The sequence below is a fragment of the Panthera onca genome, chromosome C1 (assembly GCF_046562875.1).
Source record: "Panthera onca isolate mPanOnc1 chromosome C1, mPanOnc1 haplotype 2, whole genome shotgun sequence".
NCBI lineage: Eukaryota > Metazoa > Chordata > Mammalia > Carnivora > Felidae > Panthera > Panthera onca.
The window spans coordinates 115,460,781-115,487,064 of NC_138346.1; the positions used below are offsets into that span (position 1 = coordinate 115,460,781).

Consider the following 26,284-nt stretch of genomic DNA (forward strand, 5'->3'; position numbering starts at 1 on the left):
TTTGTTCAGTAAGAACCCAATAGGGAAAAAGGCATGGATTATAGGTGGGGAAAGTGTAAAACTTATCTGATCAGTGATCTTATTTTGTTTCTCTAGATTCTGTAAGTCAAAGTTCCAAAATTCAACTTCAAAATGACTTCTAAATATGTAAATGCTGAAAATCCATGCTATGCCATTTATCTCTCCAGCCTCATGATTTAATGCTATGTAATGAATGCCAGAAGATGGTAACTGGTAAGTTCTTTTCTTGCTTTCTTTCTCTCTCTCTTTTCTTTTCTTTTCTTTTCTTTTCTTTTCTTTTCTTTTCTTTTCTTTTCTTTCTTTCTTTCTCTCTCTCTCTTTCTTTCAAGTAGACTCCATGCGCAATGTGGGGCTTGAACTCACAAGCCCAAGATCAACAGTCTTGTGCCCTACTGATTCAGCCAGCCAGCCGCCCTGTAACTGATAAAGTCTTACAATAAGCACAAGCCACTGTGGGAAAGCAATTCTAGTAACATCTGGGTATTCAATAGCAAAACTGAAATCCCAGATATCAGAGATCTTCATTTTGTTGGTTCCTTAACCCTCCCACCTACAGATAAGGCTTTTAAGTGATAACGTCTCAACCTATGTAGGATCTAGATATTAAAACGTTCTCATTTTTTCAAACCTTTAGTAAACCGACAGGAATTGTGCTACTGAACAGAGAAGAGAATCTCCATACATAATGCAAAAGTGAAAAAAAAAAAAAAGTAGAATGATGACATTTTGGCCATGGCAATATCACTCAAGTTCAGCTTCTGAAAGTCTAGCAGACACTGTCCTGGTTCCTGCCGTTGATCTGGATGAATCTTCAATGTACATTATGACCAACAAATTGCTTCCAACAGCACCCTGCCATTTAATCTTATTTTTAGCTGAAAATTCATCTTAAGAAAACCACATTAGGGACACGTGGGTGGTTCAGTCAGTTGAGCATCTGACTTTTGGCTTAGGTCATGATCTCACGGCTTGTGGGTTCGAGCCCTGCGTCGGGCTCTATGATGATAATTCAGAGCCTGGAGCCTGCTTCAGATCCTGTGTCTCCCTTTCTCTCTGCCCCTCCCTCCCTCATGCTCTGTCTCTGTCTCTCAAAATTGAATAAACATTTAAAAAAAATTAAAAAAAAAAACCCAAACATTATTGCCATTCATAAGCTGCCTATAAAAGCAAAAGGAGATACAGCACTCTTAGCTGATTTCTGAGTAAAATGGGTGAGATCCTTAACAATGGAACACTGAAATATTTTTCCTAAATGCTGAAGCATTAGGCTCCTTCTTGGGAAGAAAAAAGCATAAAGGCCACAATATGCTCTTAAATAACTTCGGTTTCTTGTGTGTGTATTCTCCCTAACATGGATCATAAATGGTCTCCATTACTTTTTTTTTTTCTTTATTTGGACCTTGGGTATACAGAACTGGATTAATCATAATCTTTGGTTCACAACATAGTCTCATGGCAAGCTCTTTGGATATTAAATTAGTTATTTTTAACCTTGCAAAAAGTAAACTATAAACTAAGACCCTGACACTTATTTCTTTTTTTTTTTTAATTTTTTTTAATGTTTATTTATTTTTGAGACAGAGAGAGACAGAGCATGAATGGGGGAGGGGCAGAGAGAGAGGGAGACACAGAATTGGAAGCAGGCTCCAGGCTCTGAGCCATCAGCCCAGAGCCTGACGCGGGGCTCGAACTCACAAACCGCGAGATCGTGACCTGAGCCGAAGTCGGACGCTCAACCGACTGAGCCACCCAGGCGCCCCATGACACTTATTTCTTTTTTTTTTTTTTTTTTTTTTAAATTTTTTTTTCAACGTTTTTTATTTATTTTTGGGACAGAGAGAGAGACCGAGCATGAACAGGGGAGGGGCAGAGAGAGAGGGAGACACAGAATCGGAAACAGGCTCCAGGCTCCGAGCCATCAGCCCAGAGCCTGACGCGGGGCTCGAACTCACAGACCGCGAGATCGTGACCTGGCTGAAGTCGGACGCTTAACCGACTGCGCCACCCAGGCGCCCCTGACACTTATTTCTAACCATAGTCTCTGCCTCCTTCATCCCCTCTCCCTGCTTCCCTGACCCCCAAAATGATCATAATCATGTTCATCATTCCCTCGCTTTTCTTTTTATAGTTTTTTCCTGTATTTATATGTAATACTTAAATTCTTTTTTATTTTAATTTTTAAAGGGCATTTAGGTTTTATAAAAAGGTTACCATGCACAGTGAGACCTTCCAGGGCTTATTTTTTCCCTTAGTCTCATCCACAATGTTACACACCTTTGTGGTTTATTCTGCTGTATATAACAGTTGTTTTGCTTTTTATTTATTTTTAATGTTTATTTATTTTTGAGAGGGACAGACAGAGTACGAGCAGGGAAGGAGCAAAGAGAGAGGGAGACACAGAACCTGAAGCAGGCTCCAGGCTCTGACCTGTCAGCACAGAGACTGATGCAGGGCTTAACCCCACAAACTGTGAGATTGTGACCTAAGCCAAAGTCAGAGGCTTAACCGACCGAGTTACCCACACACCCCTGTTGTTTTGCTTTTTAAATACCTGTTCTGTTGATGAGCACTTGGGTTGATTCTGGGTTTTTGCTATTGTGAACAAATACTGCTATGAACTTGTACATATGCCCCCTGTTGTACGTATAAGAGATTCTCCTAGATGTACTCAGACTAGAACTGCAGGGTTATAAGGTATGTGAATATTCAACTGAAAGAGATCATGCCAAACTGTAAGCTAAAGTGGTTACATCAAGTTATACTCCTTTCATAATACATAAAAAAATTCTTTTACTTCTTGCCAATGGGGAATGGGTGGGAAAAGATTTCCTACTGTGGTTCCAATTTACAATTCTCTTAATGTTACATGTAATGATGTCAATCATCTCTTCACGTATTTATTGGCCATGTGAGTGTCCTCTTCTGTAAAAAAACATATTCATATATTTTGTCCAGTGTTGCATTAATTTTTTGTGTTTTTCTCACTGATTTGTAGAGTTGTTTATATGTTCTTGACATAATCTTTTTCATGTTGTATACACTGTATCTTCTCCTACTGTATCATTTGTTTTGTCACTTTATTAACTTGGTTTTTTTGGGGTTTTTTTCTGTTTAATTCTTTTAAAGTTTATTTATTTTGAGAGACAGTGCACATGAGCAGGGGAGGGGCAGAGACAGAGGGAGAGAGAGAATCCTAAGCAAGCTGTGTGCCATCAGCACAGAGCTGGACACGGGGCTTGATCTGATGAACTGTGAGATCATGACCTAAGCCAAAATCAAGAGTTAGATGCTTAACCAAAGTAAGCCACGCAGGTGCCCCCCAAATTTCTCAGTTTTAGAGTCCAATTTATCATTATTTTTATTACCAGTGCTTTCTGTGTCTTTTAAACTCTTTGCTATACCCAGGATCAAAAAGCTATTCACCTATACTTTCTACTAAGAGCTTTTAATTTTTTCATTTTGTCATTTAAGTCTTAATCCATCTAGAATTGATTTTTCTAAATAGTATGAAATAGGATTCTGTTGGTATGTCTTCTAAAATCAAGAAATAAAATACCCATAAATAAAAATATTCTGCTTTTATAGGATAGTCTGGAAATTTTATGGATGGTCTGGAATTAACCTTCCACTGTAAACACTAGAAACTAGGCAAAACATAGAAACAACTATTTTTGGACAGTGGACAATAGGCAGCTAAGAACTGTGATCCCTGAGAAAAGGAAAACAAACACGATGAGCCCTACCTCAACCTAGGCTTCCTGTCTAGAGGTAACTCTTGAACTACAACTCAGACAGGGGCAACCAAACAATTTGGCAACTTCACGGAGTTGTGGAGACAGAGACTAGAGTTTAGGGAGGCTAAAGCAGCTAGACTTTGCAGAACACAAGAGGAGGGAGCTAAAGAGAGACAGAGCTCTAGAAATCTGCATAGGCTCCCCTTGAATTTTGGCTGAATAGCAATTTGAGGAAAAGAACTATTACCAGGGTGAGTTGTAAAAATAACAATTACCTGAGTTCAAAGACCATCTTTAATCATCTGACTTTCCTCCAACCAGAATAGAGAGACCTCCCTTGAATTTCTATAGCAATCAAAAGAACTAAAAAGGGCTATGCTTTAGGAGTAGGGCTAAATTAGTTCTAGAGTAAAAACTACTCTATGCTCATACTAAAAGAGCTTAAAAACAAACCTAAAAAAGAATCAAAGTAATCTGTAAGGAACTTAACTGCATGCCAGCAAAAAAAGAAAGAAAAAAAAAAAAAAGAAAAAGAAAAAATTTCAACATTCTTTAAAGGAATGTAACAAAATCTAACACACAATAACATTAAATTAACAGTGTACAGGGGGTGCCTGGGTGGCTCAGGATTAAGCGGTCAATTCTTGATTTCAGCTCAGGTCATGATCTCACCTGATGAGTTCCAGCCCCACATCTGGCTCTGTGCTGACATTGCAGAGCCTGCTTGGAATTCTCTGTCTCCCTCTCTGTCTGCCCCTCTCCCATTCACAATCTCTTTCTCTCTCTCTTTCTCTCTCTCAAAAATGAATAAACATTAAAAAAAAATTAACAGTGTGTGATACCCCATCAAAAATTACTAGACATACAAGGAAACATGAAAATTTAACCTGTAAACCAGGAGAGAAATCAGTCAATAGAAACAGACTCAGAAATAACAGAAACAAAAGAAGTAGCAAATACATTAAGCAACTGTAGGATTTAGGAAGGTGCAAGAACAGTAATCTCATTCCAGACATAAGAGAGCTCCTATGCACATGCAAGTCTCCCCCCTGGGCCTCTTGTGCTCACAAGAAAGACTAGGGACAGAGCAGGAGCCTAGAAATGGTCTACCATAGTAGCCTAGGCATGAGAAAGGTGACTGGCAATTGTTAGGGGACAGACACAATGCTCCACCCACCTTCCCTAGACCTTTCTCTTCCATTAAGCAAAAGCCTTAGTCCCTTGGGGGATGGGCAGCAAACCCTTTCATCTGGAGGGCACTGGTGAAGATCCCCTGCTTCTGGGAAAAAAGTAAAAGCAAAAACCCTCCACTCCTGGTGAGAGGCAGGAAACCATCTTAGGCCCAAGTTCCTGATACTAAGTAGAGATTGGCCATAGCTGGGGGAGGGAGAAGAAACTCTTCCAAGACTAACCACAGATACAAGGCAGAGTTTAGTTGTGATAAGGAAGAAGGGTAGAAAAACTAAAAGTCTCACTCCCAAGACATAGGCACAGGGTCTAAGTAGACTGCCTAAGACAGAAGCAGGACCAGATAACAGAGAACCTTATTACAAACCTAGCCTACATAAAAAGCAAGAGTGGTTCACCAGCGGAAGAGAGGCAAGAGTATGGAGAGAATTTGTCTGTGGTACAGGCATGCAGGGGTGGCTAAAAGTTGAGAGAGGGAAGAGGAGAACAGTGAGAAAAAACAGAGCCTCTGACCCCAGCCCCCAGTCTAAGCACAAAGCGACTTACTGTTAGAGGGATTTGAACTTTACAGCACAATAAAGGTACCAAAAGCCACAACAACACCCAAATTGAGCTTGACCGGCTCAATCCCCTAACAGAAGAAGATGCCTGCATATTTTCAGATTCAAATACTACTTACCTCAGTCGCTACTGTTATACACATGATGCTTGGCATATTCAATCACATATTACAGGACAAAAAAGCAAGACATAAAAAACACGTATGTCAAGAGATAAGGTAGTCTCAGAGATATCTAGATATTAAAACTATCAGACAGGGATCTTAAAATAACTATGATTCAGGGGCACCTGGGTGGCTCAGTCAGTTGAGCAAATGACTCTTGATTTCAGCCCAGGTCATGATCTTGTGTTTCATGGGTTTGAACAGCATGATGGGCTCCACGCTGACAGTACAGAGGCTGCTTGGGATTCTCTCTTTCTCTCTCTCTCTCTCTGCCTCTTCCCTGCTCACTCTGTCTCTCTCAAAATGAATAAACAAACTTAAAACAATTTTTTTAATAAAATAAAATAACTATGATTCATATATTAAAAGATCTCATGGGGGCGCCTGGGTGGCTCAGTTGGTTAAGCGGCCGACTTCAGCTCAGGTCATGATCTCGCGGTCCGTGAGTTCGAGCACCGCGTCGGGCTCTGTGCTGACAGCTCAGAGCCTGGAGCCTGTTTCAGATTCTGTGTCTCCCTCTCTCTGACCCTCCCCTGTTCATGCTCTGTCTCTCTCTGTCTCAAAAATAAATAAACGTTAAAAAAAAAAAAATTAAAAAAAAAAGATCTCATGGAAAATGTACACAGCATGTGTAAATAGATGGACAATTTTAAGGGAAATAATAGAAATAAAAAAACATGATGCCAGAGATGTAGAATTTCTCTGACAAGCTCATCAGTAGACTGGACACAGCTGAGGAAATAATCAGTGAACTTGCAAATAGGACAATAAAAATAATCTAAAGCAAAACAAAAAAGAAAAACAGAATAGAGCATTCAAAAGCTAAAGGCCAATATCAGTCTAACACAGTGTAATTAGAATCTCAGAAAGACAAAAGAAAAAAAACACAGCTGAAGAAATATTTGATGACATACTGGCTGAGATTTTTTGAAAAATGATAAAAGATATCAAACCATAGCTCTATAAAGTTTAGAAAACTCCAATCACAGGATAAATACCAAAAAAGACCTAGTTTTGAAGTTTAAAAACTTTGACAGTAGCTAGAAGGGGTTAAAACATTACATAGAGAGGAACAAAAACTGGCAGGCTTCTCACTTCTCATCAGACACTAAGCAGGCCAGAAGACAGGAGTCACATTTTAAAGTATTGAAAGAAAAAACTATCAACCCAGAATTTTATACCAATAAAAATATCTTTCAAACGTAAGAATGAAATAAAGACTTCTTCAGACCAACAAAAGCTAAGGGAATTCATTGCCAGCAGATGTGCCCTATAAGAACATTAATGGAAATTCTTCAGGCGGAGGGAATAAGATAGCAGATGGAAACTGAATTTACACAAAGGAACGAAGGACACCAGAAATGGTAAATATGTGGTTAAATATAAAAGAACTCTTTTCTCATTTCTAATCTCTTGATTAAAACAAAGAAAACAACAAAGTAATATGGAATTTATAACACCTTTAGAAGTAAAATGTACGACAACAGCACAAAGGATGGGAGAAGGAAATGAAATATACTGTTGTAAAATTCTTTCATTATATGAGAAATAATATTGTATTATTTAAAGATAATACTTATAAAGATGTATAGTGTAAAGTGGGAACAACTGCTAAGAAAATAAAACAACAAGGGGCGCCTGGGTGGATCAGTCGGTTAAGTGTCCAACTCTTGCTCTTGGCTCAGGTCATGATCTCGAGGTTCACGAACTTGAGCCCTGCACTGGGCTCTGTGCTGACAGCGCAAGGCCTGCTTGAGAGTCTCTCTCTCTCTCTCTCTCTCTGTCCCTCCTCCACTCGTGCTCTCTCTTAAAATAAATAAATAAACATTAAAAAAAACCCAAATTATATCTAATAATACAATAATGGAGATAAAACAAGATCATTAAAAAATACTCCATTAATTAAAAAGAAGGCAGGAAAGGAGGACAAAAGGAATAAAGAACAGATGAGATACAGTTCATAAAGAATAAGATGATAGATTTAAACCTATTTCAATAATTATATGAAACGTAAGTAGACAACACACTCCAAATAAACGACCAAGATTGCCAAATAAAAAGCAAGACACAAGTATATGCTGTCTATAAGACTTACCTTAAGCACGGCTATATAGATAAGTTAAAAGTAAAAGGATGGAAAAGATACCCAATGAGAACAATAATCAAAAGAAAGGTGAAGTAGCTATTAGCGGCCATATGTTAATATCAAAGAAAGGTTTCAGAACAAAGAATATTACAAGAGATAAAGAGATAAAGAGATATTTCACAACATTAAAGGGGCCAATTCATCAAAAAGGCAACAGCTTCATTATATATGAAAAAAACTGATAGAACTGAAGTCTCCTATAGACCAACCTTTCCAGTGATAACAACTACAAACTCTGGACCAAATGCAAAAATCAATTACCCGATAATTCTGAATACTACACTAAATGCAGGCAGATTGCAGAGGGACATTAAAATATGGAGCACACCACTGAGAGGGGTGGGGGGAGGTGTCCTGCTTTTAGGGGGCTTTGCCCAGACAGTGGGCATAAGTTACAAAGTAGCCTAACTTAGGCAACTAAAAACTCCAATAGAAACCCTGAAGTCTTCCTGCCTGGAGGAAAGAAAGGATTCTACAACCATGGCCGCCACCAGAAAGAGTAGAGAATTCCAGAAGAGAGAAACACAGAAAAGGATGCCTTAAGTTTGTGAATGAACACCAAGTATCTCATACTAATCCCTCCCTGAATGATACAAATGCAGAACAGATTCAAAGTAGTACAGAAAAGCCTGAAAGAATTGAACTGAAACATGAAGTACAACCCACAAGCGGCATAGCTTGTTAATTGCCAGGTAAAACAAAACATCAACATTCCTCAGGGAATATCACAGAACTCAGGGCCTACACAATGCAACATTCACAACATCCAGGATACAATCCAAAATTACTCACTGTACAAAGGAGCAGGAGGATATGACCCATTTTCAAGGGAAAAGACACTAAACAGAAGACAATCTCAAAATAACAAAAATATTGAAATGTTCAGACATAACCAACAGAATACAGAAATAGAACCACATGTTCAATTGATTTTCAACAATAAAGCCAAGGTATTTCAATGGGGAAAAGATATTCCTTTTCAACACAGGCTGCTGGATATTCAAATGGGGAAAAAAAAATCTTGACCCTTATATCATTTAGTATTGATACAAGAATCAACTCAGAACGGGTCCCAGACCTAAACATAAGAGCGAAAACTATGATGCAGCCATTTTGGAGAAAAGTCTGGCATTTCCTCAAAAGGTTAAACATAAGAGTTACCATATGACCCAGTAATTCCATTTCTACGTAATATCCAAGAGAAATGAAAACACATATTCACATCAAAAATTGTACATACATGCTCAAAACAGCATTATTCATAACGGTCAAAAAGTAGAAATAACCCAAATGTCCATCAGTTGAAGAACAGATAAATTAAATGTGGTATATCCAGACAATGGAATATTACTTGGTTGATACACGCTACAACATGGATAAACCCTGAGAACACATATGATTTCATTTACATGGAATGTCCAGAAGAGGCAAATCCATAGAGACAGAAAATAGATTAGTAGAGAGCAGATGGGAGGTTTGGAGGAGGTGGCTAAAAGGTACAGTGTTTCTTTCTGAAGTGAGGAAAACGTTCTAAAATTGTGGTGATGGCTGCACTACTCTGTTGATCATACTAAGAAACACTGAATCATATACACCTAAGGTATACAACTGCTGGTATGTGAATCATACCTCAATAAAGTTATTACAAAAACAGACACCTAAAACTATAAAATTTTTTCAAGAAAACATAAAAGATTTGTATCCTTGGGTTAGGCAGATTTCTTACAACACGACCCATAAATGAAAAAGACAAACTGGACTTCAACAAAATTTAAAACCTCTGTTCTTTGAAAGACACTATTAAAAATAAAATAAAAAGGCCAGCCACAGCCTGGGAGAAATATTTCACAAAATATCTATCTGATAAAGGACTCCAAATACATAAAGAACTCAACAACAAAATAGGACAATCCAAGTTTTAAAATGGGGGAAAAAAGTTGAACTCTTCACCAGTAAAAATATAAGAATGGCCACTAAATACATGAAAATAAAGCTTTCATCATGAGTCTTTAGGCAAATGCAATTAAAACCAGATGGACAGGGGCGCCTGGGTTGCTCAGTTGGTTGAGTGTCCGACTTCAGCTCAGGTCATGATCTCATGGTTCATGAGTTCGAGCCCCACGTCAGGCTCTGTGCTGACAGCTCAGAGCCTGGAGCCTGCTTCAGATTCTGTGTCTCCCTCTCTCTGTGCCCCTCCCCCACTCACACTCTGTCCCTCTCAAAAATAAATAACCACTAAAAAACAATTAAAAAAAAAAAAAAAGTGGGAATGCAAGCTGGTGCAGCCACTCTGGAAACCAGTGTGGAGGTTCCTCAAAAAATTAAAAATAGAACTACCCTACGACCCAGCAATTGCACTACTAGGCATTTATCCAGGGGATACAGGTGTGCTGTTTCGAAGGGACACATGCACCCCCATGTTTATAGCAGCACTATCAACAATAGCCAAAGTATGGAAAGAGCCCAAATGTCCATTGATGGATGAATGGATAAAGAGAATGTGGTATATATATACAATGGAGTATTACTCGGCAATCAAAAAGAATGAAAGGGGCGCCTGGGTGGCGCAGTCGGTTAAGCGTCCGACTTCAGCCAGGTCACGATCTCGCGGTCCGTGAGTTCGAGCCCCGTGTCAGGCTCTGGGCTGATGGCTCAGAGCCTGGAGCCTGTTTCTGATTCTGTGTCTCCCTCTCTCTCTGACCCTCCCCCGTTCATGCTCTGTCTCTCTCTGTCCCAAAAATAAATAAAAAAAAAAAAAAAAAAAAAAAAAAGAATGAAATCTTGCCATTTGAAACTACATGGATGGAACTGGAGGGTAATTATGCTAAGTGAAATTAGTCAGAGAAAGACAAAAATCATATGACTTAACTCATATGAGGACTTTTAAGAGACAAAACAGATGAACATAAGGGAAGGGAAACAAAAATAATATAAAAACAGGGAGGGGGACAAAACAGAAGAGACTCATAAATAGGGAGAACAAACTGAGGGTTACGGGAAGGGTTGTGGAGGGGGGTGGGCTAAATGGGTAAAGAACACTAAGGAATCTACTCCTGAAATCATTGTTGCACTATATGCTAACGAATTTGGATGTAAATTTAAAAAAATAAAAATTAAAAAAAATAAATAAATACAGTATTTAAAAAAAAAAAAGACGAAGATACCACTACAATGCCTAGAATTTTAAAAACCGATAATACCAAGCATTGGAGAGATTATAGAGCAACTGGAACTCTCCATTGCAAATGAGAATATGCAAAAATGGTACAGCCTCTTTGGAGAACAGTTTGACTATAAGGTTAAACTTTTACCATATGACCCTGCAATTCCACTTATAGCTACTCAAGAGAAATGAAAACATGTATCTACCTAAAGCCCTGTATATTAATGTTATTTCATGGCAGCTTTAATCATAATAGCCCCAAACTGGAAGCAACCCAAACGTGCATCAACAAGTCACTGGATAAACAAACTGCAATGAATTTATCCAATTAAAAAGTAATTGCAATTAAAAGAAACAAACTACTGACATACACAACAATTATAAATCTTAAAAGCACTACACTAAATGAACAATGCCAGACACAAAAAAGCTACTTATATGATCCTATTGATTTGACATCCTAGAAATGGCAAAATAGAGTAACAGAAAGATGATCAGTGGTCAACACGGGTAGTGCTACAGGGAAAGGGCTAACTATAAAAGGTCACAAGAGAAGTTTCTGGGTGGTGAAAGTGTTCTTCTATCTTGATTGTGACAGTGGTGATTATAAAACTATGTACACTTACCCAAACTCATGAAACTGGACATGTTAATGCAGGTAAACTGCGCTCAATAATGTTGATTTTCTTAAAAGGGACAATCAGTTTCATTCCTTTTCTAAAAGGGACAATCAGTTTCATTCCTTTTCTAAAGACTACAAAGGTTCTCAAGATCCCAGGTAATTCCCAAAAGGTCTCAACATCCATTGCGCTCTAATTTTAGGACCTGACCTTGATTTCTACTCTTTACATGCCTTATGACTGAATGGATAGCACCTCTGAAATACGAAACTCTAAGCTGTGTACATGGCTCTGAGAATCCATAGACCAGGCCAAGCTAGACTGTGCTCTGTACTACCATCACCAGCTAAATTACAGATGCAGTTGAACATTGTTTGATCCTTCTGAATTTTTCTGGTTTACTTGCTTGCTTTTCTCATCTCCTCACTAAAAAGAATTTACCACAAGTGTCCTGTAGCTCATTCCTATACAGGGAACAAATCTCAGTTTCAGAGACAGCAACTTGAGTCAGCAGTTCAGCTTGAAACATGTGTAGTCTATTTGTCAATGTCTAACAGAACCCACTGCACTTTCTACAAAGAATAATGAATTTCTCATTATATCAGCACTCCCCAAATAATCAAAGGCAAATAAAGCATACCGCAATCAAGAGAAAAAGTAAGTAGATTGGGCTATCAACAGCAACTGGGTTTTGAGGAACAAGCAAAGGCACTCAGAAAAGGGGCGGGCACCCAGAACTCAAGGTGGGCTTTCCCACACATCTACAACAGGAACAGACTGGAAATGTAATAGAGCAGTTCATGGGAACTGTATTCAGAGTATAATTAGGACCTTGGGAAAAACCCACATTAATCATTCACATGGACATCTCCAAAGAAAATGAAAAAGAACAAGATGTGGAGAGAAGGGTAGGGCACTTGCAGGTTCTGATGTGGCCAAACTCTGTATTACCAAAATGTTTCGAAGACACCACCTTTTAAAATTAATCTTGCTCTACACCTCAGCAGAGTCAATAGTAAGTGAGAGACTGCTAGTAGCAAAGAGATACAGCAACTAATAAAAGAACAAACAAAACCAACTCACACATGTTTACAACCAGAATACAAATACAAATTTAAAACTGTCTGGAAATAAAATGGAATACACTTAAGCAGAAAGAGAAATCTTCTTCATTACTGTAGTTCACCTCCTGCAAAAAAAATCACGGTCAGTGTCTTTTATTTATGTGTGAACCCATCTTCCTGGTAGGCAAACTGACCTAGGTTGCGGTGATTGCATCTAGTGCTCTAGTATAAATCATAAATGATAAGCCTGAGGGAAACAAAAGCTAGATGTTTTGAGGACTGAGTTGGGCTGACACTCACCACAAACTTCTCACCATTCTGCTCCACATGTTTGTATGTGGGGACCGATATGGGCACTGCTTGCTTTTCTGTATAATCATAAAATGATTGTCCCAACGAGTCTTCACTGGGATCTAGGTTATCTGCCTCATGTGGAGGCACAGACAACACTGTCAAGATCAATTCCTTCTCGCCTGCTCGGATCAGGTCCACCACCTGCTTGTGTGTCGCCCCCTCAACATTCACGCCGTTCCTAAGGGGAAAAAGGGAAAAAGACAATCCCATAAACAAGAAGGGTCCAAACACCTTGTATCTCCACCCTCCTACCCCACTCCAGTGTCATGCAGTATGAACCATAAAAACAAAATTAATTTGGCTCCAGAAAGGCTGTTTATATTTTTATAGATCATAATGTTAAGAGCTGTTTGTGAACTTACAGCAGGGAGAACAAAATGGAAACGTTGGAGAGGACCTGACCCTCCAAGCTAGAATCCCACACTTCGTTTCAAGAAAGCACACGGGAAAGAGGGCACAAAGCTTTCAAAGCTAATTTCCTCACCCTAACCAAGCATGTATACTATACAGTCAAAGTAGCTTTTAACAATCCTGCCATTTGAACTGTACTTAATCCTTTTTAAACTTTCTGAAATTTCTGTTATCAGAAAGTTTTTACAAAATGTATTCCTTTAATTTGTAAAGACTCAAAAAGGATGACTTAAGATAATTTATATATGTGTATCTGATTTCATCCCATATCTTCAAATCATTCAACTTAACTTTCCTTTATACTGAGTTTCATCACCTTGAGAGTTAAATGGTACAGATATTCATACACACTAGTCTCATTTTTAAAAAGGCAAGGGGATGGGGCGCCTAGGTGGCTCAGTTGGTTAAGTGTCCAACTCTTGATTTTGGCTCAGGTCATGATCTCACAGTTCATGAGATCAAGCCCCATGTCGGGTTCTGCGCTGATAGCATATAGCTTTCCTGGGATTCTCTCTCCCTGTCTTTCTGCCCCTCCCCTGCTTTCACATACTCTCTCAAAGTAAAAAAAAAAAAAAATTTAAATAAAAAAATTTTTAAAAGACAAGGAGATAACTAAATTTTCATTATCTTAACCAACTTCTTTGTCCTCCCAATCATGTCAATTAATCCCTCTTAGCATTCTATCTTCTTTCTGTGCTATCTCACTTAAAATTCTGTGTAATCAGTTCAAGATAAAAAAAAAATGTACATCTAAAGTTATATAGGGGCGCCTGAGTGGCGCAGTCGGTTAAGCGTCCGACTTCGGCTCAGGTCATGATCTCACGGTTCGTGAGTTCAAGCCCCGCATCAGGCTCTGTGCTGACAGCTCAGAGCCTGGAGCCTGTTTCAGATTCTGTGTCTTCCTCTCTCTCTGACCCTCCCCCGTTCATGCTCTGTCTCTCTCTGTCTCAAAAATAAATAAACGTTAAATAAATAAATAAATAAATAAATAAATAAATAAATAAAATAAAGTTATATAGTAAATCAACCTACTCATTCTCCTCCCTGTTTCACTGTACATAAAAAGGCTGCAACTAGGAAAAGTACAAGGTTTGGAAGAACAATAATTTTGTCAAGAAAGATGCTGAGTCTCACAAAACTCACTCAGCAAACTGAAGTACCTTCCCACAATGCTGACCCTGCCTGCCATCTCAGCAAAAACCACTAGGCAGCTAGCTGACCAAAGGTTCCCTCCATGGCTATCCCATGAGAGTTAGGAAACACACACCTGGCCTTTAGTCAATTTGATAAAAGCTTATGTACCCTTTAGAGTTAAGCTCTTTTTCAGTTACAAACCATTAGGATTTTTCCTTCCTGAAAATGATGCTAAGTTTAGTAACAAGCCTTCCACAAATGTTTCAGTCACTGGAATTGTCTCTGTCAGACTCTGGTACCTGAAACATCCATGTACATAAACAGAAAAGGCAGGAGATCATCCAGCTAAAGCTCTTTCCTTTTGGGTTTAACAACCTAGTCAGTAAATCAGCGCGCTAGACATTTCACAACCTAAAGTCTAACTTATACACACAAAAACTCAATATTATTTTACAATTGGCTACCTGTAGAAGAAAATAAAAGCACCTTCACCACTGATTGGGAACTGGGGCTTCTAAAATTTGAATCAGGTCAAACTAGTAATCAGGAAAAAGTGATCAACTCTGATCACAGAACCAGATGGTAAAACAGAGAAAATAGGCATTGAAGCTAGATCTACATGGGTTCAAATCCTGACCCTGCCTTTAGTACTGGCACTGGTCTTAACTAAGTCATCTAATCTTTCTTAGCATTGATTTCTGCATCTGTAAAGTGGGGACGATAATAAGTCCCAAACAAGGTTATTGTGAGGATGGATGTAATGAAACATGTAACCTGCTGGGAACACCACCTGAACACTTGCATTAGAAGTACTGTGTAGATGCCTGTTACAAAGAAATTCTGGTTGAAGAAGAAATGGAAACTAAAGTTGGGGATTGCCAAAGGATTTCATCTAAATCTTAGCCTTATACAATCAAAAAGAATGAAATCTTGCCATTTGCAACTACATGGATGGAACTGGGGGGTATTATGCTAAGTGAAATTAGTCAGTCAGAGAAAGACAAATATCATATGACTTCACTCATATAAGGACTTTAAGAAACAAAACAGATGAACATAAAGGAAGGGAAACAAAAATAATATAAAAACAGGGAGGGGGACAAAACATAAGAGACTCTAAAATATGGAGACAAACACAGGGTTCCTGGAGGGGCTGTGGGAGGGCGGATGGGCTAAATGCGTAAGGGGCATTAAGGAATCTACTCCTGAAATCACTGTTGCACTATATGCTAACTAATTTGGATGTAAATTTTTTTAATAAAATGATAAATAAATAAATAGATAAAAATAAAATTAAATCTTAGCCTTATTAATAGTTCTGAGAAAATGTTTTGCTGGTAGAAGAAAAATAAAATTGAAAAAGCAAAAGTTAGAAATCAACAGAAAACTTCATTTACCCCTGTGAGTCTTAGCTTACTTATGAACAACCTTAATTTTTATTGTTGTTGTTATTTTGTTTTTTAAGTTTATTTATTTGTTTTGAGAAAGAGGGAGAGAGAGTGTGCATGTATGGGGGAGGGGCAGAGAGAGAGAGAGGGAGGGAGAGGGAGGGAGGGAGAGAGAGAGAGAGAGAGAGAGAGAGAGAGAGACAGTCCCAAGCAGGTTCTGCACAGACAGCATGGAGCCCGATATGGGGCTCAAACTTACAAAGCAGGAGATCTTGACCTAAGCCAAAATCAAGAGTCAGACACTTAACCAACTGAGTCACCCAAGTGACTTAATTTTTTTAACAAAGTGGGAAAAACTCACATTTTAGAGGCCGAATAAAACATTTTAGATACTAAAACAAGATTTTTATGTTAGTAAAATCAATCTTATGAGATGCACATCTATGAAAAAACGTTTAACAGCTCTGCTCAAATCTTATTTTCAGCTCCCTCATTTTTTTCCTTTAAAGGATCTTTAACCTGGGGTATAGTTGTCAATAGACTTTGGGGGTCGGTGAACACCTATATAGCATTTGTATGAAAAACTGTATTTGTGTGCATATATGCATTTTTTCCAGAGGAAAGTCTTCAAAAGGGAGCAATGTGACCTCCAGAAAGGTTAAGAACTACTGCTCTCAACACACACTTCCTCCACCCATTGAGTTTTCAAGTTAGAATGCACTGTTCCCAGGGTCACTCGCAAAAGCAAGCCCAAAAGTCATCAAAGAAACTGAAGTAAGGCTTATTCCAGGAGCCAGGGAACTTGCCTATTTTCACTTCTTTATCAGAAAGACCAAGCTTCAAATTGGCTATCATCCCAAAAACCTCTTTAAAAATAAATTAAAAAATAAAGACAGGAATGAACTACCAGTCTCACATTCTAAACACACTTGCTGGAAACCAATTTGACAATAAATTTCATATATTTAAAAAATAATAATAATAAATAAATAAACACACTTGCTAATGTTTATTTGGTTCAACTATAGAAAGAATGCTATACATGTTGCAATTTAATACAAGGCTGGAAATTCCTTCATTCTTCAGAGAATGAAATGAAGTTAGTAAAAAATGCTAGACAACTAATTTCAAAAAGGGCCCTCCGTCAAGAATTAAGAGGCCTTTACAATCATAAGAATGTTTACATGACATCCTCTTTTCCACTAGAATTCCTCTATAACTAAACTCAAATTAAGTGTGGCCCAATTTGGACAATTCTAAAGACATAAATGCAAACAATAAATTCTGCCATAAAGGGAATTTATAGCAGTAGACTTCTGGTTCAAAGCATGGGTTTTAGAGTCAGACAGACTTGGGTTTGGTACCACTTGTACCATTTAACAGATGAGAAATTAGGTAAGTTATTCAATTTCACTAAACCTGTTTCCTAATTCATAAAATGGCACTAATAATACCTACAGCTAACAGAGTGAGAACCAAAATGGGATAAAGCCTTAGAACATGGTAACCACTAAGTAAATGATAGCTATTGATTGGGGCGCCTGGGTGGCTCAGTTGGTTAAGTGTCCAACTTCAGCTGAGGTCATGATCTCATCGTCCGAGAGTTCGAGCCCCGCATCGGGCTCCATGCTGATAGCTCAGAGCCTGGAGCCTGATTCAGATTCTGTGTCTCCCTCTCTCTCTGGCCCTCCCCATTCATGCTCTGTCTCAAAAAAATAAACATTAAAAAATATATAAAAAATAAATAAACGATAGCTATTTATATGATAGTATTTGTGTCAGCTGGGTAAACAGGTTAGTAGCATGTTAGCCTCCTGATGACACAACCCTTTCCACCGCCAATTTCCCTCGCCTTTCTTCTTCTTGTCTTTATAACATGATCTATGGGCACCTGCACGGTTCAGTGGTAGTGTCTGACTTTGGCTCAGGTCATGATCTAGCAGTTCTTGAGTTCAAGCCCTGAATCAGGCTCGCTGCTGTCAGCACAGAGCTTGCTGTATCAGAGAGATACTCTGTCTCCCTCTCTCTCTGCCCCTGCCCTGCTTGAGCTCTCTCAAAAATAAACAAACATTTAAAAAAAACTATTATAATTCAGCTGGAATTCATTTGAAAATAAATGACTCAGTTCTCAACCTATGCTGATGGGGATCACAAGAAGGGTATCATCTTCGTAAGACCACTGCATCAGAGAACCACCTAGTCCTACACCATGCAGAAATAACTCTGCCCAATAGGGTCTTACTCATGTATGTTATTCCAGAAAGAAAGGGAATGGCTTAAACACACTATCAAAACATTTTCATCAGATAATGATTAAACAAATAGAGCTAAATGTTAATTATAAAATCTAGGTGGCACATATGCAGAGATATGCACTGTTCATTTCCTTCAACTTTTCTCTATGTCTGAAATTTTTCATAATAGGTGAGGAAACAAAAGGCTACCAAAAATCTCCCAACAATCCAAATAAGACCAAATTTTGTTTTCTTAGGTAACTAGGTGATACCCAAAATTTCCTTTGTGTTTTCAGCATTATAAAGATATACCTAATAATTTTATTTTTTTTATGTTTTTTTAATTTTATTTTTGAGAGAGACAGAGCACAAGTGAGGGAGGGGCAGAGAGTGAGAGTGAGAGTGAGAGAGAGAGAGAGAGACAAAAATCCAAAGCAGGCTCCAGGCTCCAAGCTGTCAGCAAAGAGCCCAACATGGGGCTCAAACTCACAAACTGTGAGATCATGACCTGAGTTGAAGTCGGCGCTTAACTAAAAGAACCACCCAGGTGCCCCAATTACACAAAGGTTTTTAAACAACCTCCCTATTTTCTCTACAATATATCTTCTAGGAAACTGGGTGAAGGCTCACAAGTTGGAGAAAAACAGACTCTTGACACATGAGATGAGGGACACTGCTTTGACTTTTCACTGCTTAATTGCCCAGTTAGTGGGTACAGCAATACTAGACACTTAGACTATAAAAGCAAGGAACTATTCTACTGAAATCTGAATATCTGTCCTTTCTAATTTTGCAGTTCAGTCATTTGACTGGCTTAGATTGGCTACTTTTCTTTCTTTCTTAAATTTATTTATTTATTTTGAGAGAGACAGAGAAAGACAGAGAACGAGAGCAGGAAGGGGGAGGGGGGGAGAGAGAGAGAGAGAGAGAGAGAGAGAGAGAGAGAGAGAATCCCAAGCAGTCTCAGTGCTGTCAGTGCAGAGCTGGATGCAGGGCTCACAACTGTGAGATCATGACCTGAGTCAAAGTCAAGTCAGATGCTTCACTGACTGGACCACCCAGGTGCCCATCTTTTTTTTCTTTCTTTCTTTCTTTTTCTTTTTTTATGAGCAAGCTCCAATGTGGGGCTGGAACTTATAACCCTGTGATCATGGGTCACATGCTCCACCAACTGAGCCAGCCAGGCATCCCAGATTGGCTCCTTTTCGTCAAACTCTGCCTTCTTACTATCTTACTTAGGCAAACAATCAAGCCAGAAAATATTTTTATTGACTAATAATCTTAACACTCATGCTGTACTTTGCCTTTAAACTCTTGAGATAATAGATTCAAACATGCATAAGCCATGAACATAGCCACAGAAGTGTAGCTTGGATATGTCTACACAAAATTACTATTCTGGATGACTAAATACCAAGAAATTTTTGGAATTTTGTTTCAGAAATAGTAACATTTTCATCTTACATTTTATTGTAATTTATTTATCCTAATTTATTGATAAGAAAAGAGAAGTATAATTAGAGAAAAGTAAATGGTCAAAGGTTTCTAAAATGTTTGAGCCTTGGGGCACCTGGGTGGCTCAGTCGGTTAAGCATCCGACTTCGGCTCAGGTCATGATCTCACGCTCCGTGGGTTCCAGCCCCGCGTTGGGCTCTGTGCTGACAGCTCAGAGCCTGGAGCCTGCTTCGGATTCTGTGTCTCCCTCTCTCTCTGGCCCTCCCCTGTTCATGCTCTGTCTCTCTCTGTCTCAAAAATAAATAAACGTTTAAAAAAAAATAAAATAAAATAAATAAATAAATAAAATGTTTGAGCCTTTTCTATTTTCTTTTTTATTTCAGAGAGAGAAAGAATGCGAGCTGGGGAGAGGAGCAAAGGGGGAGAGAGAGAGAATCTTAAGCAGGAGCCCAATGTGGGGCTTGATCCACGACCCTGGGATCGTGACTTAAGCAGAAATCAAGAGTCAGATGCTCAACTGACTGAGACACCCAAATGCCCCAAGTTTTTTCTAACTGTAAATCTTGTCAACAACTTAAAAAGTGCAAAATTATCATCACAATTACTTTTAATGTTAACTTACATGGAAAATGAGATGATGACTATGTAAATAGGTAAAAATGCTTTTGAAAGTAATTTCACTGGTAATATGCACTAAAGTTATAAAAATGTTCATATTTTTTTCAACTAAAATGGCATTATGAAAATTTATCCTAAGGAAAACATCAAAACAAGAGCTCCAAGAGGGCAAGAACTTCACCATGGCATGTAGACCACTCTCAAGTCTATGTTGAAAGAAAAAATGAAGTAACCCTAAACAAAGAAAAAGGTTGTTTCCAAATTTGTTCTTATAAAAAGTCAACAATAGAGGGATGAATGATTAAGAAAATTAAAGCACAAATTGAATACAAAACAGTTATTTAAAATTGTACATATGAAGAAAATAATCTAGAAACATGTTTGACCTGATGTTAAAAAGTGGATTATAAAACGCAACTTCTAAAAGATAACATAGAAGAAAATCTAGGGTATGGCAAAGAGATTTTAAATACAACAATAAAAACATGATCTATGAAAGAAAAAATTGCTAGGCTGACCTTTACTAAAATTAAAAACTTTGGGGGCATCTGGGTGGCTCAGGCAGTTAAGTGTCTGACTTTCGCTCAGGTCATGATCTCATCGTTCACAAGTTTGAGCCCCATGTCAGGCTCTGTGCTGACAGCTCAGAGCCTGGAACCTGCTTCAGAGTCTGTGTCTCCCTCTCTCTCTCTGCCCTCCCTGACTCGCACTCTGTCTCTCTCTCTCTTTCTTTCTCTCTCAAAAATAAATAAATATTAAAAACAATTAAAACTTTTGTTCTGTGAAAAATACTGCTAAGAGACTGAAAAACAAGCCACAGCATGGAAAAAAATATATGGAAAATGCATATCTGAAAAAGCGCTCATATCCAAAATACAGAAAGAACTCTTAACAACAAAAAAAAACAACCCAAATAAAAATTGGGACAAAAGATATGAACAGAAACCTCACCAAAGAAGATACACATAGGGCAAATAAGAGTATGAAAAGTTGGGGTGCCTTAACTCTTTTATATACAACAGTCGGTAGAGCACACGACTCTTGATCTCCGGGTTGTGAGTTCAAGCCCCACACTGGGTGAAGAGATTACTTAAAAAAAAAAAAATTAAAAAAATATGAAAAATTCATCATTAGTGAATTGCAAATCAAAACAAGGTACCACTACACACCTATGTGAATAACTAAAATCCAAAAAACTAATGATACAAAATGCTGGTGAGGATGTGATACAAGAGCAACTCATGTTTAGTGAGAATGCAAAACAGTATGGGCACTCTGGAAGACATACTGACAGTTTCTTAAAAAGCTAAACATAGTGTTAACCATAAGATCCAGCATTCACACTACCAGGTATGCACCCAACTGAGTTGAAAGCTTATATTTACACAATAAACCTGATGAGTGTTTTTACCAGCTTTATTCATAATTGCCAAAAACTGAAAGCAACCAAGTTATCTTTTATAAGTGAATGGATAAAAAAACTGTGGTACATGTAGACAATGGAATATTATTCAGTTATAAAATGAAATGAGCTATCAAGTCACAGAAAGACATGGTGTGGGAGGAGAGACCTTAAATGCATATTGCTAAGGGAAAGAAGCCAATCTGAAAAGGCTATATACTTTTAGTAATTATTTAATTGTGTATATATATATATGACTCCAATTATATGACATTCTGGAAAACGCAAGATCAGTATGTTGCCGAGGGCTTAGAGGGAGGGGAAGGATGAATAAGTGAAGTGCAGGGGATTTTCAGGGCAGTAAAACTATTTTGTTTGACACTGTAACAGCACATGACATTATGCATTTGTCAAAAACTATGGAACTTTACAACACAAAGAGTAAACCTTACTGTATGCATTTTTTTTTTTTTTTTCAGAAATCAACTAATAGGGTGGGAGAATCCCAAACTGTGACAAGAGAATCTAACTGTATTTCAAATATATTTCAAACAACCTCACCGAAGGGGGTAGGTAATGAATGAATTCTGTAAGATAAAGACAAAAAAGGGACTGCACATAAGTACTACACTCTAGTCAATACAACTGCTTCCCAGGGTAGAGTTTAACAATTGCTTTCCATATATACTGGAGTTGAGCAATTAAGTAAATGAATGGTGAATGTGGGGAGCCAAACTTCTTATTGTTGAAGTGGAAATGTACAGATCTGCAAGAGGAGGGTAACAAAAGATCCATATGGAAATGGAGTAAAGCTAGAGACAGCGATAAGAACTCATGTTTAACTTAATATAAAGATGATTACATATAGAAATATTTATAGACACGTGTATACACAAGAGTTAATGTACACACACTTTTTATTTTATTTTTTTTGCTTTCAGCTGGGAGGAAAAAAGAAGCTACATCCAGTAGCAACGACAACACCTATCACCCTGCTCTTGGTTTCTAACACCATCCCCCAATAAAAAGAACTAGGACTCCTTGGAGAAATGGTTGATTCAGGACTGAGGCAGGAAATACACAAGATGAGCTCAGAGCTCATCTTCTGTAATAACAGAGAGTAAAAAAGTACTCAAAAACAAAACAAAAAACCCTGCACATTAATGGGGGTATGGCAGGGTATGGCAAAAGTGTAAAGGAGCCAACTGAAAGAGCTATCCATGGTCAAAGCTGGAACAATTAGAAGGACAAAATAGAGCAGCACTGGATTATATAATCCATATTATATAAAATAAGTATCCAGGAGCCCATAATGATATAAATGACTGAATAAATTAATACATGGGGGAGAACAGACATCCTTCTCCTATGCAGAAGAATTCTAAATAAATTATATAGATACTATACTATAAAGGAGGGAAGCATCACCCCTCCCCTCAAGTGTAGACTGCACATAGTGTGACTCCTATCCAAAGGGTACAGTAGGGGAGGGAAATGAGAATAACCTTGCAATGAGAATAACGTTACGGTATAGAAACCTGACAAACACAATTTTGGCCAGATGATCAACATCACAAATCATAATGATGGTATGTACTCTTAATGTGAACTGATGAAAATGGCACTTTACCTCTGTAATATTCTTCACCCAGACACCAAACCCCCAGTCTAATCTTGGGGAAAAAAAGAAAAGAAAAGAAAAGAAAAGAAAAGAAAAGAAAAGAAAAGAAAAGAAAAGAAAAGAAAATTCAGGCAAATTCCAATAGTCAGGCATCCTATAATATACCTCACCAATACTCCTCAAAACTGTCAAGGTCATCAAAAACAGAAAACAGAAATTGTTGCAGCTAAAATGAGCCTAAAAAACGGGGCACCTGGGTGGCTCAGTCGGTTAAGTGGCCGACTTCGGCTCAGGTCATGATCTCACGGTCCGTGAGTTCGAGCCCCACATCGGGCTCTGTGCTGACAGCTCAGAGCCTGGAGCCTGTTTCAGATTCTGTGTCTCCCTCTCTCTGACCCTCCCCCGTTCATGCTCTGTCTCTCTCTGTCTCAAAAATAAATAAACGTTAAAAAAAAAAAAATTTTTTTTTTTTTAAATAAAAAAAATAAAAATAAATAAAATGAGCCTAAAAAGACACGATGACTAAATATAATGTGGGATCCTGGAACAGAAAGACATTAGGTAAAAACTAAAGGAATAATAATAAACTATGAGCTCCAGTTAGCAATAACATATCAACACTGGATCATTAATTTAAACAAATGGACCATACTCATGTAAAATGTTCATAAAAGGAGAAACTATATGGTGGAGGTGGGGGAAGGATATAAGGGAAATGTCTGTTTGATTTTTCTGTAAATCAAACTGTCTGGAAAATAAAGTATTAATTTTTAAAATGAGATTACAAATTGTATATAACGGTATGATTTCAACTTCATAAAAAATGCATAAATAAAAGACAGACAAAATACCAAAAGTAGGTATGTTAGTATGATAAGATGACGGGAATTTTTTTTCTTTTCTTTAATCTCCAAATTTTCTCTAACCTATTTACAATCCTTTTATAATCTAAAGAATGAATTTTATACCACCATATACCTATTAGAATGACCAAAATCCAGACAGACCACTAACAGCACCAAATGATGGCAAGGATATGTATTAAGAAAAACACTCCTTTATTGTTTGTGGGAATGCAAAATGGCACAGCCACTTTGGAAGACAGTTTGGCAGTTTCTTACAAAACTAACATACTCTTACCACCTGATTTAGTAATTGTGCTCCTTGGTATTTACCTAAAGGAGTTGAAAATTTATGGGGCGCCTGGGTGGCTCAGTCGGTTAAGCGTCCAACTTTGGCTGAGATCATGATCTCATGGTTTCGTGGGTTCGAGCCATGTGTCCGGCTCTGAGCTGACAGCTCAGAGCCTGCAGCCTGCTTCAGATTCTGTGTTTCCCTCTCTCTCTCTGTCCCTCCCCCGCTCTCATGCTCTGTCTCTGTCTTTCAAAAATAAATAATAAAAAAAGGTTTAAAAAAGTTTTTAAAAAAAGAAAATTTATGTCTACACAAAAACCTATAAACAGATGTTTACAGAATTTTTATTCATAATTACCAAAAACTGAGAAACAACCAAATATCCTTCAGTAGAGGAATGGATAAACCCAGACAATGGAATATTAAAGTTTATTTTTGAAAGACAGAGAGCATGAGCCGGGGAGGGACAGAGAGAGAGAGAGAGAGAGAGAGAGAGAGAGAGAGAGACAGACAGACAGAGACAGAGAGAGAGAGAGACAGAGAGAGAGAGAGAGAGAGAATCCCAAACAGGCTCCATGCTGTCAGTGCAGAGCCCAACACAAGGCTCAAACTCACAAACTGTGAGATTATGACCTGGGCCAAAACCAAGAGTTGGACACTTAACCAACTGAGCCACCCAGGTGCCTCCCCGCACAATGGAATATTATTCAGCACTAGAAAGAAATGAACATCAAGCCATGAAAAGATATGAAGGAAACTTAAATGTATATTACTAACTGAAAGAAGACAGCCTAAAAAGGCTAAACACTTTATGATTCCAACTATGTGACATTCTGGAAGAGGCAAAACTATGGAGAAAGGTAAAAAGGTCAGTAGTCACCAGGGCTCAGGGGAAGAGAGGAATGAATAAGCAGAGCATAGAGGATTTTTAGGGCAGTGAAACTACTCTGTGTACTATAATGGTGGATACAGGTCATTAAAATTTGTCCAAACCCAAAGAATGTACAATACCAAGGATGTACCTAAGGTAAACTATGGCCTCTGGGTGACAATGACGTATCAATGTAGGTTCATCAATTATAATAAATGAGCCCCTGTGGTGGGGGATGTTTCTAATGGGGGAGGCTATACATGTATGGGGTAGGAGGTATATAGAAGTCTCTGAATCTGTTCCAGTTTTGCTGTGAAACTAAAACTACTTTAAAACAGAAAAACAACTAAATGTTTTAAATTTTAAAAATCAAGAACGAAATCTCAAAAAAATATACGCAAAAGTGGATCTGACCTTAGATGTCAAACACTGAAATTCCAGATCAGAAGACTAGAACTCTATCATGACTCCTTAGTAAATAATTCAATAACAAGATAGAGTGTGCTATTCTATTTCTGTCATGAAAATCAAACCAAGATATGAAATCTTCAAATCAAAAAAATGCTACACCTTAGGGGTGCCTGGTTGGGTCAGTCAGTATGCATGCAACTCTTCATCTTGGGGTTGTAAGTCTGGGCCCCACATTGGGCATAAAGATTACTTAAAAAAATAATGATTTTAGGGGCGCCTGGGTGGCGCAGTCGGTTAAGCCTCCGACTTCAGCCAGGTCACGATCTCGCGGTCCGTGAGTTCGAGCCCCGCGTCGGGCTCTGGGCTGATGGCTCAGAGCCTGGAGCCTGTTTCCGATTCTGTGTCTCCCTCTCTCTCTGCCCCTCCCCCGTTCATGCTCTGTCTCTCTCTGTCCCAAAAATAAATAAAAAACGTTGAAAAAAAAAAAATTAAAAAAAAAAAAAATAATAATGATTTTAAAAAGCTAGAAAAAAAATGCCACAGCTTAAAAGAGTTAAACAGTATTTTATTTCCACTTAGGAAGCTAGATTC

General features: G+C 38.2%; 1 protein-coding gene across 1 annotated transcript in view; it reads right to left on the reverse strand.

Moving 5' to 3' along the window:
• SNX27 (sorting nexin 27) overlaps positions 1–26,284 on the reverse strand; it is a 70,190-nt gene that overhangs the window by 29,916 nt on the left and 13,990 nt on the right. Inside the window, exon 2 of the mRNA XM_060622821.3 lies at positions 12,961–13,192. Coding sequence (XP_060478804.1) covers positions 12,961–13,192 — 232 coding nt within the window. The remainder of the gene's footprint in view (positions 1–12,960; positions 13,193–26,284) is intronic.